Below are 13,050 nucleotides of genomic sequence, written 5' to 3' on the forward strand. Positions count from 1 at the left end.
TTCCGATACTCTTGGAACAGTCTCTTTTCTGGTAAGCCACGCGGTCGGTTTTGTTCCTTGCAAGCCAACATGTTAACAAATCTACGTCTTGGGCCATATGTTTTGCAAATGGCTTCTAGATAATGGATTTTATCAATGTCTTGACTGTATAAGAACTCACCTGTCAAGTAGCCCAGGTCAGCAGTGGGCTCTAAAGAAGAGGCCTCACTTCTTTGATTCATTTCTTCTTATTTATCTTTTCTGATTTAGAAAAGAAATTTACTATGGTATCAATGCGTGTTTTTCAGAACTATCCATTTAATTTAGCCTTTCAAGTTATATATATATATATGGTACTTAAATTTTTTTTAATATTTCCATACCTACAATTCAGTCCTGTTCTTCTATTATTTGTATTTTTTCTTCACTGTTTTGTCTTCAAGATTTGCCAAAGAGTAATCCATATACTTTTTTTTTCAAAAGAAGATTGCTTTGATTTATTAATTATACTCTCTTTTTCTACTCTATTTCTCTTTTGTCTTTATTATATCCTTCTGTTTGGTGGAAAGAATTTATGTTTCTTTCCTAATGCCCCAAATAGAATGCTTAATTTGCTCACTTCTCTCTCTCTCTCTTTTGTAGCAATAAGAGGTGAATGAATCTGGATCCACTCAATAAGCATGTATTGAGAGCTGCTATGTGACGGGCAGAGAGCTAGGTAGAAAAAGGCATAATATGAATAAGACATGAATATGTGTCCCCAAGAGGTCAGGGGAAGGGAACAGGCATATTAAAAGAAACTTTTAAAATGATATGAATATTATCATTAGATGCGATTAATAGAAACTTTTGTCTCTTGTATACGTGTTTGTATTTACCAATATTTCAATGATACATTTTAAAAATTTACCAATATTTCACTCATGAACACATGCTACTTATATAATGAGAAGAACATAGGAAATACCCTTCTTTAAAAGAAAAAATACGACAGTGTGAAAATGGTGAATCTGGAGATTCCAGAAAGACCTCCCCGAGAGGAAGATACCAGATCTGATTTTTCAAGAGAGGAGGAAGAGCCAGTCAAAGAAAGACGACTCGGTGTCTCAGACAGAAGGAACAGGGTAAGCGAAGACCCAGCAGTGGGAGACAAGAGACATGACCTTGGTTGACAGGGAGGTCCACGAGGCACCTCACTGCTGTAGCCCCAGCAATGATGGACAAGTAAGATGGCCACCAGCTGGCCCCGTAGCACCGACCCTGGCAAATGCTTTGTGAACACGTGTGACATTGAATGAGGATGGATGAGGGAGGGAAGGGGGAGAAGGGCAGTGGTCAAGGGAGAGCATTGCCCTGGAGGATAGACTTGATGGAGGTGAGCATCGGGATACAGTTTTCAGAGCATAAGGGAAATGTTTTACACTACCTGAAACACTGTTTTAGAAGAAAAGGTACTGTTCAGGGATGGAGAATTTCCCCTACAGTTTAAAATCTGATGTTGTGTTATTATCACTTCCTTGAATCATTAAATTTCATAGTAAAGCACCTACTACCTCCTGTTGTAGATTAATGAGCCCTAATGCAAATTCTGCAATGGCAGTATAACCCCGACACGAACATATTACCATGTAAAGACTGTTCTTATGGGCTAACTAAAGCAGGGAAGCGATGGAGTCCTCAATCATAGACACCATAAACGTCTTCGATAATGGTTGCTCTATTCACCTCTCTGTTCGGGCTCTCAGCAGTAACTCACATCCCCCACTTCCAGAGCCCCCAGAGAGCGCTCAGCTAGGAAAGGCAAGACTTAAAATGAGAACATTTTAATATCACTGCCATTTACCACATGGCAAGTTATGGTCGGAGCTAAAACATTTTATATATATTTTTTATATTTGTGATTTTATACATATATATATATATATATATATATATATATATATATATATATATATATAACATATCTAATCAGAAGCACGAATTTCCATTTACCAAACTGCTTCTCAATAAACCGCATTATTTAGCTCATCAAGCTTTATAGAATGCTCCTTTCTACAATTATCCAAGAATCCTAGTGGTTCTCCCTTTTAAAAATGTTTTAAGTGAAATTTCAGCCCGATCCTGCAGAGAATTGACTTTTATAACTGCTACATTCTGCCATGAGAAGATTAATGACCGTCTTCCTTCTCTACTGTCTGTTGAAACCCTTCATGCAAATGAGACAGATGTGACACATAGCGAAGTCAGATGTGACTTTCCTTGGCTGGAAACCCCTGAGCATTAACTTGGCCCTCAAGAGAGCATCCTTCAGAGGAAGGCGCCACGTTGTCATTAATTGGCTTGTTTGGCAAGCACCCAGCTAGGTGCGTCTTGAGGCAGATATGTGGGTCTGGTGGCTGTCCCTTGCTACCTGAACCAGTCTCCCAGCTGTGGGGCTGAATGACTGACATCTAGGTGAGGCTGTGAAGCCCAGGCTCCCTGCAGGGTCCGTGTAGACAGTGAGTGCAGACTCTGGGATTCAGCTCCTACTATACCAAAGCCCTCTTGGGAACTTGAGCAGACCACTGAGAGAAGCAGGGTGAGAGGGGAGGAGGGCTGGCACCTCCCAGGGCTGGCACCTGGCTCATCACCTGAGGACTTCAAAAATGGCTCCTTTTCATTAGCTTCTGTGACTGACATCAGGCCTAGACGCAGCGATGCCACGACCGATCTAGAACACCACGTTGTCAAATGGAAATGGGGCAGTCAAGCAATGAAAGACATGCTTTTATCATATGAGAAGGGCATACAGTGGGCAGCGCATTCTATTCCATTAAAAACTGTTAAATTTCTGTATTATAAAAAAAAATCACAAAATAAAGGGCAGATTAAATTAGGAAAATATTTGCAAATGATCGTATCTGGTTACTGAGGGGAAAATATTTACAAATGATTGTATCTGGTTATTGAGTGGGAAAGAGAAGAGTAAAAATATCACCTATAGTATGATCTCAATTTTCTGAAAAATAAAACGTATGCATTTTAAAAGGAAGACATAGTCACTTACAAGAAGCCAATCCTACCAGTGACCATATACTTAATTTTTTTTGTCTTTATGCTTTTCTGAAACTTCCATGCTTTCTACAATAAGCATTTATTTGTTGTATGATTTAGAAATTTTTAGTAAAACGAAGATAGTTATACTCACTCCTGTGAATAATAGAATTAAAACCAACTGTAAGCATAAAGATATTTACTGTAGTTTTTTATCTTCATTATTTAAAAAATTGGAAATAGGGGGCTCAGTCAGTTGAGCATCCGACTTCAGCTCAGGTCATGATCTCGCAGTTCGTGAGTTCGAGCCCCACGTTGGGCTCTGTGCTGTCCGTGCAGAGCCTGCTTCAGATTCTCTGTCCCCCTCTCTCTCTGCCCCTCCCTCCTCTCAAAAATAAACATTTTAACAAAATGGAAATAACTTACGTATCAGGCAAGGAAGGGTAGACTAGTTAAATAAATCCACTCTACCAAATATTGTGAAATCATTCAAATGATAATGATGACTACATAAATATTATAAATATAATTTTGATAGAATGTTCAAAGGAAAAGATTGACAAGATGTATGTGTGTTACACAACTATGTAAAATACATCTTCATTTGAACAACTGGGAGAAAATGTGTAAATAAAAATAAAAACATTAGCAAATGAAAGTTACAGATACATTTCTAAAAATTATATTGTTCTTCATATTTCAAAAGAGTAAAACAAGATAGTTCTGAACAAACACTTTTGGTACAGGTCTGAGTGCTGTGAGGCCCCTTGGTTTTCTGCTGTCATCTCAGCCTCTTGATTCAGCCTGTCCACACTCAAGCTTCATTACAGGGTAGATTTGAATTATAAGTCGTTCATCTGCCCTGGGCAGAAACACAAGCATAACACTCAGAGATTCAAAGTTCACAGAAGAAAACTGGCATTTATTTTTAATTGCAACAATTAGTAGATTCTGTGAAAGACCAGACGACATCAAAAAGACCTTAAACCTGTCAGAGCATCTCACACTCCACTTCCACCAAAGTTCAAGCTCGTTAAGAGAAGAAATCAATAGAATCATTTCCCCCCCCCCCCGAAATCATGGTCATATACCAGATACAATCTTGTTAGGTTAATCTAGTTTATGAAATGCTGTTCTATGACCACATTGTTAAAGGCACTGTTTATTTGGACTGATAAAATTGATGAAGAAATCAAATAAGAAAGCCCTTTCTAGTTTATTCTTCCTTTCAAAAAACAGCCAATAACTGGATGAACACACACTAACAGAACCCAAGCGGCCTCAGAATGAGATATGCTGGCAGGTCAATTACGGAGACCAGCTGGAAAGAGATAAAGGGCCAGAATGGGCCACTGAGAGGCAAAGGGCGACAAGGGTCCTCATCCTTAATAGCCAGGACAGCCATTATTACATTGGAGAATCTTACATGCAGTATTTTTATGCCCTAAAATCACCCACAGTCACAGGGCTCAGGGTGGCAGGGCCAGACCAGAACTCTCGCCTGCCTGACTGTCTAACTGTAAAGCACTCCTGATCTGAGCATCCAACCACCCCTCCTGTGCTGACCGTGTAAGAGAAGCACATCCCTCACATGACCTACCTGGAAGAAATCCATTTCATCAGGACTGCGCTTCTCAGAAACATCCTTTAGTCAAGTAAACCTCAAATAAACTGTCAGCGTGGAGCCCGGCATGGGGCTTGAACTCAGGAACCATGAGATCATGACCTGAGCTGAAACCAAGAGTCAGAAGCTTAACCAACTGAGCCACCCAAGCTCCCCGTACCTGTAGTATGTATACATGAAAGGAGATCAGTAAGGACAGTAGCCAAATAATCAGATTGATGATCCTTCTCAACAAAGTAAGGGGTGGGCAGAAGGTGTTTAAGGAAAAATCCGAGGAAAGTTGAATAGATACCAAGTCTAGGCTATCAGCCCGGAATTCCCTCCCATTTGGCCAGTCACCCACTCCCCTTCTGACTTTGCCCACATAACTGGGTGCTTTTCTTTTCAAATGTTTTGACTGTGCTAAGGCCTCATTCCATCCCCTGGAGAATTTCACAACCATCCCTACATTTGATGTGGAGCAGCTCTGTATCCTGGAAGATGCCAGGGTTTGGAGTGAGAAGACCTGGTGGAGGTTCCCCTATGCCACTGGCCGGAAGTGTGATCTTGGGTAAGTCACTGATCCTGTTTGAGGCCAAGTTCCTTCATCTAGAACATGGGGTTGGTGATACCCACCGCTAACAAAACAGGTTTAGTTTGGAATTCAAGTGCTTTTGTTTAAATAATAAAGAGATGATCAAGTTAGAATATCAATGTTCTAGAGGCACCTGGGTGCCTCTGTGGTTAAGCATCCAACTTTGGCTCAGGTAATGATCTCATGGTTCATGAGTTTGAGCCCCACATCGAGCTTCGTGTTGACAGTGTGGAACATGCTTGGAATTCTCTCTCTCTCTCTCTCTCTCTCTCTCTCTCTCTCTCTCTCTCTTGCTCTCTCTCGCTTTCTCTCTCGCTCTTGCTCTCTGCCCCTCCCCCAACTCTCTGTCTCTCAAAATAAATAAACTTTAAAATACCAATGTTATAAGGAAAATAACAAAACAAGTGCAATAAAAGTCTTGGCACATATTGGTGCCATAGTTGGTGGGGGGCTGAGCAACCAATGTCCAGAGAAGGTTTTGAGTGAGGACACAGCCTGAGAACGGCACTCAAGGGATCTAGGCCTGGAAGAGACACTAGGTAACATCATTCTGAAAGGCATTCAGGCTGTAGACCCCCCTCATTTAGAAGCCAATCCCTGGTGGGGCGGGGGGCTGGGTGGTTCAGTGGGCTAAGTGTCTGACTCTTGATTTTGGCTCAGGTCATGATCTCACAGTTCATGGATCCAAGTCCTGCATCAGGCTCTGCACTGACAGCTCAGAGCCTGCTTGGGATTCTGTCTCCCTCTCTCTCTGCCCCTCCCCTGCTCGCTCTCTCTCGCTCTCTCTCTCTCAAAATAAGTAAATAGATGTTAAGAAAAAATAAATAAAGTCAATACCTGTGACCACCAGAGGTGAGACCCAAGCAGTATTTGGTGCAGTAGGCAGGATGTGGTTTACAGGACTGCTGTCCCTACCTATGGCTCCTGGTGGGGAGCACAGGTCAGGGCTTGCCTGACAGCTCAAACAGCCTGTGTCTTTGGCTGTGTCAGGACACCCTCACCTTTTAGAAAGTGTTGATTTGGCCCCTGTAGCCAACGTCAGCATGGTCTGTCCAGAGCTGTGATTTCCAAACACTGTCTGATGTGTTCACTGTGGGGACCCGGTAAGGCTTTGTTTAAAGCTGGCCACTGTGGTTTTGGTGTCCTGATGACTGACAGCAAATTCAACTCCACTTTCATCCAAATTCTTATCGCTACTTCTCTTGCCAGGTGCACCTTAAAGAGGGAAGAGCTTTCTTCAAATGCAAGGTGTTACAGCTTCGATGGGCCAGTGCCGTCAATGAAAACAGGAGGCCTAGATTTATTCCCCAAACTCTGTGAGGTGCTTAGGAATCTAAGTGTTATGTTGGGCTTTTAAAATATGTCGTCTAAGGTAATGCTTTTAATCATCTAAGAACAGTTACTCCTCTCCCTGTAAATAATAGAAGGAAAAAAAAGGAAGCTTAATGAGGTCAAGTAATCTGTCCAGGGTCACAGCAAAGGCCCTTCTATTACTGATGATAACTGTCCAGGACTCTCCCAGGAGAGGAGGGCCAGGAGAAGAAAATCCAGCATGAGAATTAAAGAACGGAAAAGGCTTAGCTAACATGGAAAGTCCTCAGCTCACTGTCTAACACGTGGTTCAAACCTCAACAAATGGGACCCGGTATTCGTACTGGAAAGGCATTAAAAAAGATCTGCAAAGGATTACATTCGGGGCATGGTTTCCACAGACTTGTGGACACAGAAGTGCTAGAAGGCATTTGGCCAAGTGTGAAGGTCAGGAATTGAGCAGGACCGCCAACAGTGTTCCTGAAGTTGTTCATTATCCTGCCATTTTGAGTGGGATGAGTGAAAACAAAAACGCAAGTTACAGCTGCACAAATGGTGAAATATAAAAGGAGAAAAAAAGGAAATAAAAAACGATCCACAAATTTTCCCTTCAGTTAATTTCATTATTCCTGGAAGTGTATCGTGTTCTTACACACATTGTTTTAGCAACCAGAATTATGTTCCTTTCCCTTTTTCCACAATTACGCCAGAACCAGGCCACCACTATCTTTCTTAGTTTTGGAAATAAGATCTTGGCGACAGTCCTTAAACTTATTGGCAATATTTGCTCAACCAAGTGGCTCAGAGTCTATGTTGTCACCTACAGGACATAGAACAGGAGAATTTTTTTTTCAAGTCTAATAAGAGACTGTGTCTAGTGTATATAAGAACTTTTGTAACTCAGTAGTAAAAAGACAAATAACCAAATTTAAAACTGAGCAAAGGATGGGAAAAGACATTTCTCCAAAGACCATGCATAAACAGCCAATAAGCACATAAAAAGGTGCTCAACAGCGTTAACCATTAGGGAAATACCAATCAAAACCACCTCACATCTACTAGAATGACTATAATAATTTAAAAAAAAAGACAGAGATAACTAATGTTGGTAGAGATGATGAGAAATTGGAATTTTTATACTGCTGATGAGAATGTTTCCTCTTTGGGAAACAGTCATTCGGTTCCTCAAGAAGTTAAACATAGAGTTACGACATGAGTCAGCAACTCCACTCCTCAGTATACACACGAGAGAAATGAAGACACGTTCACACAAAAAAGCGTACAGGAATGTTCATAGCAGCTGGAAAGTGGAAACAACACAACTGGTTATCAACAGATGAATGGATAAATAAAAAGTGGTACATTGGAACTATGAAATGTTTTTCGAGAATGCAAAGGAATAAAGTACTGACACATGCTTCAACCTAAACAAATCCTGGAAACATGATGCCAAGAGGAAGAAGTCAGGTACAAATGGCCACGTGGTATATGATCCCATTTATATGAAATGTCCAGAAGAGACATGCTTATGGAGACATGTGGTGGCCTAGGGATGGGAAGGGGGGCAGGCAGGTTGGGGAAATATGGGGAGTGACTGTTAGCGGGTACAAGTTTCCTTTATGAGGCGATGAAAACATCCTGAAACTAATTGTGGTGATGGTTGCAAAGCTCTGGGAACATCGGCAAATTGTGCAAGTTAAAGAAATGAATTCTAGGGTATATGCATTCTATCTGTATAAATCTGTGTTGTTGTTGCTTAATCCGGTGCTTCCCAGGCAGCTAGAATTCGTTGCACCTGGGCTGTGGAGTGGGTTGTGGCATGGGGGGGTGGGGTGGGGGGCAGCATGGTACCGCCAGTAGTCAGAAGCTTGAGTTTTGGAATCAGACTCACCTGGGCTCCAATGCTGGCTCTGCTTTCTGTTGGCCGTGTAACTTCAAATCACTCTGTGAGTCTTAATTTTGTCATCCATAGGATGCTGGTGATCATAATCTTGTGACTTTGAGATGATTAAGTGAGATTATACAGGTAAAAGGTAGATCATCGTATCTGACACGTTATGAGTGTCAGCAGTAAGGTATTGGCTTCATTGTCAACATCTCCATCCATGCTCAGATATATTTACTCAGTGCTCTTTCTTTTTCTTTTTCTTTCTTTCAAAAAAGTTACTTTAAAAGTTTATTTATTTATTTTGAAAGGGGGGCAGAGGGAGGAGAGAGAGAGAGAGAGAGAGAGAGAGAGAGAATCCCAAGCAGGCCCCTCGCTGTTAGCGCGGAGCCCGATGCGGGGCTTGAACTCGCGAACTGTGAGATCATGACCTGAGCCGAAGTCACAAGTTGGATGCTTACCTGACTGAGGCACCCGGGTGCCACCGCAGTGCTCTTTCTGATGTGACTTTGGAAAGTTCATGAGGTAAGTGTTCAGTTATCATGATTTCCATCTTCATCACTTTTCTCTGCTTCCCCCGACCAGAGGGGAATAGCTATCAGAGATATCAGCAATATACACTTGACCCTTGAACAATGAGGGGCTTGGGGGCCAACCCCCTATGCAGTTGAAAAGCTGCATATAAGTTTTGAATCCCCCAAACTTCACTGCTAATTGCCCACTGTTGACCAGAAGCCTTACCAATAACATAAACAGTTGATTAATACAAATGTGTGTATTTGTACGAATTCTATACTGTATTCTTACAATAAAGTAAGCCAGAGAAAAGAAAATAATTTAAAAAATAATAGTTTATTATTATTATTATTATTATTATTATTATTATTGTTATTATTATTTTGAGAGCAAGAGAGCATGAGCAGGGGAGAGGGGCAGAGGGAGAGAGAGACAATCTTTTTTTAAATTTTTTTTGTCATTTCATGTATTTTTGAGAGAGAGAGAGACACACACACAGAGCACAAGTGGGGGAGGGGCAGAAAAAGAGGGAGACACAGAATCCGAAGCAGGCTCCAGGCTCTGAGCGGTCAGCACAGAGCCCGATGCAGGGCTCGAACCCACGGACCATGAGATCATGACCTGAGCCGAAGTCAGACCCTTAACCGACTGAGCCACTTAGGTGCCCTGAGAGAGACAATCTTAAGCAGGCTCCATGCTCAGCCTGGAGCCTGACATGGGGCTCGATCCCAGGACCCTCGGATCATGACCTGAGCTGAAATCAAGAGTAGGACACTCAACCAACTGAACCACTCAGGTGCCCCAAGAAAAGAAAATATTAAGAAAATCATGAGGAAGAGAAAATACATTTATAGTACTATATCTGCTGGAAAAAAAACTCTGCATCAAACTTGTGTTGTTCAAGGGTCATCTGTACTCTTATCTCCACCAGCTTTAAAAGAAAGAGAGAAAAATTGTTCTAGTTCAGGGATGCAAATGATATAGCAGTGGAAGGATGCTCTGGGCCCTATTACCACGCTTTGGAGCTGATGTCTCCTGGCATGGGCATGGGGTGAAATTAGTTTTTCAGGCATGGGAGAGGAGCACAGGTTCTGTCCTATTGAAGAGATCAATAGTCCAGTGTGTCCAATATTCTGTCGCCACACTGGCCAAGACAGATGCTTCAGAGAAGGCCATAGAAACCCATTAACATATTTAATTCACACTTTGTACCATGGGAGACGTATTGCTATCCCAGCCCCGGCTGGTCATCCATCCTTGCCCTGAATATTTAACATTCATGTCCTCAAGGTAGCTTACAGATTTAAACTAGTGAATCCCTCTTCCTCCAAGAGGGTCACTTGCTGCACCTCTCTGTCTGTGAGTGCCATCACTGACTCCTCATTGTCACCTGAAACCTGATTGGCCTTATGCTTATGGCCACTTAAAGCTCCTGCTCCCTTAGTCATTTATTGAGGACCAACTGCATGCCTGAGAAGTGTTTGGCATTGGAGAGAAAGAAAGATTGGAATTTGGTCCCTTTCTCAAAGGAGTTCTAAGTCTACGAGGACGAATTTATTCCCCTGTATTACAGTTGCCTAAAAACGTGTTACTTTCCCTGTTAGACAGAAGCGTACAGGGATGAAAATCACGTGGAGTATATATATTGAAATAACACAGAAGAGTGGTTTCTCAGAGGTCACTACACAATACGTTGACTTACATCACATTGGCCAGAATTTAGCCTCATGGCTGGATCTAGTTGTCAGGGAAGCTGGGATATATATTCATTGAATGGCGTGAAAATGTGCTCAGATGCAAATTGTGGTTCTGTTTCTATGAAAGAACAGGAGAATGAATTTTGGGAGCCAAGTAGCAATCTCTGTCATAGGAAACATCAAAGATGTGCAATAAGGGGGTGATAAATGTAGACCTATGGGTATTGGCACCTCTGGATGCCCCCCAAAGCATCAGTAGGGAAGGATGTGGGGCGGGAAGGGAAGCAGCAACACTTGCCAGAGAGCAACTAGAAGGAAAAAGGAGTTCATTGGCTTTAACAGCTGAGATGGTATTGGAGGTGATCTTTGAGAACATTGTTTTCTAAGAGCAATAAGATGGACACAAAAATTACCAATTGTTTTGTACCTTGTGTTGAATGCATTGGGGAAAAAAGAGACATCGACAAAAATTATTCCTGGAAAGAAATCATGTTGAATCTTACAGTAAAGGGCATGGCAAAGACTCAAAATAAAGTCAGGGCTGTTAAGAGAGTCGCTCTGAACAGAGTGGCAAAGGTCGTGGAATGGAAGTGGTAAGACCTGGGCACCTCTCCTGTTTGAATCCTCAGAATACCAGGAACTTTTGACTTTTGTCAGTTGCAACTTCACCACCTCCGGGAATACATCCTTCTATTTTGAGCCAAAATAAAAAGAATGCAACACTTGTTAGCTACATAGCCGATCGTGTATCAGATGATCAGTGTAAACTCTGCCAGCACCAATTTTAATTCTTTCAAAACAAGCTATGGAACCTTGCTGTTTTCCCCTTTATAAGAGTGCACTCCGGCTCCCTGGCAATTTAGAGCATATTTTTGATTTGAGTGGATCCTATGTCCCATGGATTACAATCCCTAAAACCCCAAATAAATGCTTTAGTTGCTTTACAAACCTCTTCTTACTGATCAACAGTGCAGATGATGTGCTGAGCACAGAGGAGAGAGGGGGAGAGAGAGAGAGAGAGAGAGAGAGAGAGAGAGAGAGAGAGATGGAGTTTGATTTAAAGGAGAGCCGCAGAGGAAAAACTGCACAATGAAAGCCACCCCAACAAGCCCGCAAATTGACAGGTGGCCTCAGGGGTAATGTATTGTTTCAAATATTTTCAAGACCAGACACGCAGTGTTCTCCGTATTTAGAAATTGTGTATATCAGAGCCATTCATCTCATCCATTCTTTTTTTATTTTTATTAAAAAAATTTTTTTTTAGCGTTTATTCATTTTTGAGAGACAGAGAGAGACAGAGCATGACTAGGGAAGGGGCAGAGAGAGAAGGAGACACAGAAAATCCGAAGCAGGCCCCAGGTTCTGAGCTGTCAACACAGAGCCCCACGCGAGGCTTGAACTCACAAACCGCGAGATCATGACCTGAGCCGATTGAGCCACCCAGGCGCCCCTCATCTCATCCATTGTATCCATTTTGTATTCCTATATCCCAGTCCTATTCCTATGTTTGTCCTATAAACTTCTTGAGAGCGGGGACGGTTTCTTCTTGGCTACACTGCAGATGCCTAGGACAGGGCTTGGCATTTGGTAGCTGTCCTAAATCAACAGATCAAAGTCAGAAAGGCTAAGTGGGGCTTTCAGCCCTTGCTTTTCACGATTTCCAGCAGGGCACAGAGGCCAATGCTGCCCCCACGGCAAAGCAAACAGACGTCATGGAAAGCAGCCCCGCCCCCACAGGGACAGGCAGCCCGGACCTGGGCGGCCGGACCCTGAAGGAGGCTGAACCGCGGAATCCAAGGTGGTGGGACCTTGCATCCGACGGAACCAAACGGCGGCGCTCAAGGAGCCACCCGGACTCTGCTTGGAACGGAAGCGCAGTGGCCGCCGCTTCCGGGTTGCCGGTGGGCGCCGAGGGCCGGGGTTTCGCCGAGGCGATGTTGCCCTTCACGGTGAACTTCAAGGTGTCTGCGCGCACCCTCACCGGGGCCCTCAATGCTCACAACAAGGCGGCGGTGGACTGGTGAGGGCGCCGCGCTCCGAGGCGGCCGGGCTCGGCCAGGAGTGTGTAGGGGAAGGGGAAAGAACGAGAGATTTCACCCCCCTGGTTAATTTGGCCTCGCCAAGCCGGGGGGGCTGCCTTCACGCTAGAGACTTTCTTTTCATGCTGGGTTTTTGTTGTTCCTATAAAAGGAGTAAATGCCCCACGGGCGAGCCCTCCCTGTGCAAACAGAGTTGCCCCGTTTCTCCCAAATTCTTGCTTTTTGCTCTTTCGCCCCGCACCTTCGCCCCCATCCCCTTCTCGTTTCTTTCCCTCGCCGCCGACCTCCAGCTGGTCTCCCTCCGCCATCAATTCCCCTGCCCACTTTCTCTTCCCCAATTTGTGTCTTCCTTCTGTGTCTTATACCTGTTTCTTACCTGTAGCTATTCAACA

At 43.2% G+C, this 13,050-nt stretch overlaps 1 protein-coding gene across 2 annotated transcripts in view; it reads left to right on the forward strand.

The window, feature by feature from the left end:
• Positions 1–12,496: 12,496 nt before the first annotated feature.
• WDR11 (WD repeat domain 11) overlaps positions 12,497–13,050 on the forward strand; it is a 67,724-nt gene continuing 67,170 nt past the window's right edge. Inside the window, exon 1 of one of the 2 annotated variants that reach the window (XM_019459625.2) lies at positions 12,497–12,639. In XM_019459625.2, the coding sequence (XP_019315170.2) occupies positions 12,554–12,639 (86 nt within the window). In that variant the 5' untranslated portion in view covers positions 12,497–12,553. The remainder of the gene's footprint in view (positions 12,640–13,050) is intronic. The other variant, XR_002082689.2, reaches the window with a different exon arrangement.

Source organism: Panthera pardus, unplaced genomic scaffold (assembly GCF_024362965.1).
Source record: "Panthera pardus isolate Hobbes unplaced genomic scaffold, ASM2436296v1 HiC_scaffold_22, whole genome shotgun sequence".
NCBI classification, from domain to species: Eukaryota; Metazoa; Chordata; class Mammalia; order Carnivora; family Felidae; genus Panthera; species Panthera pardus.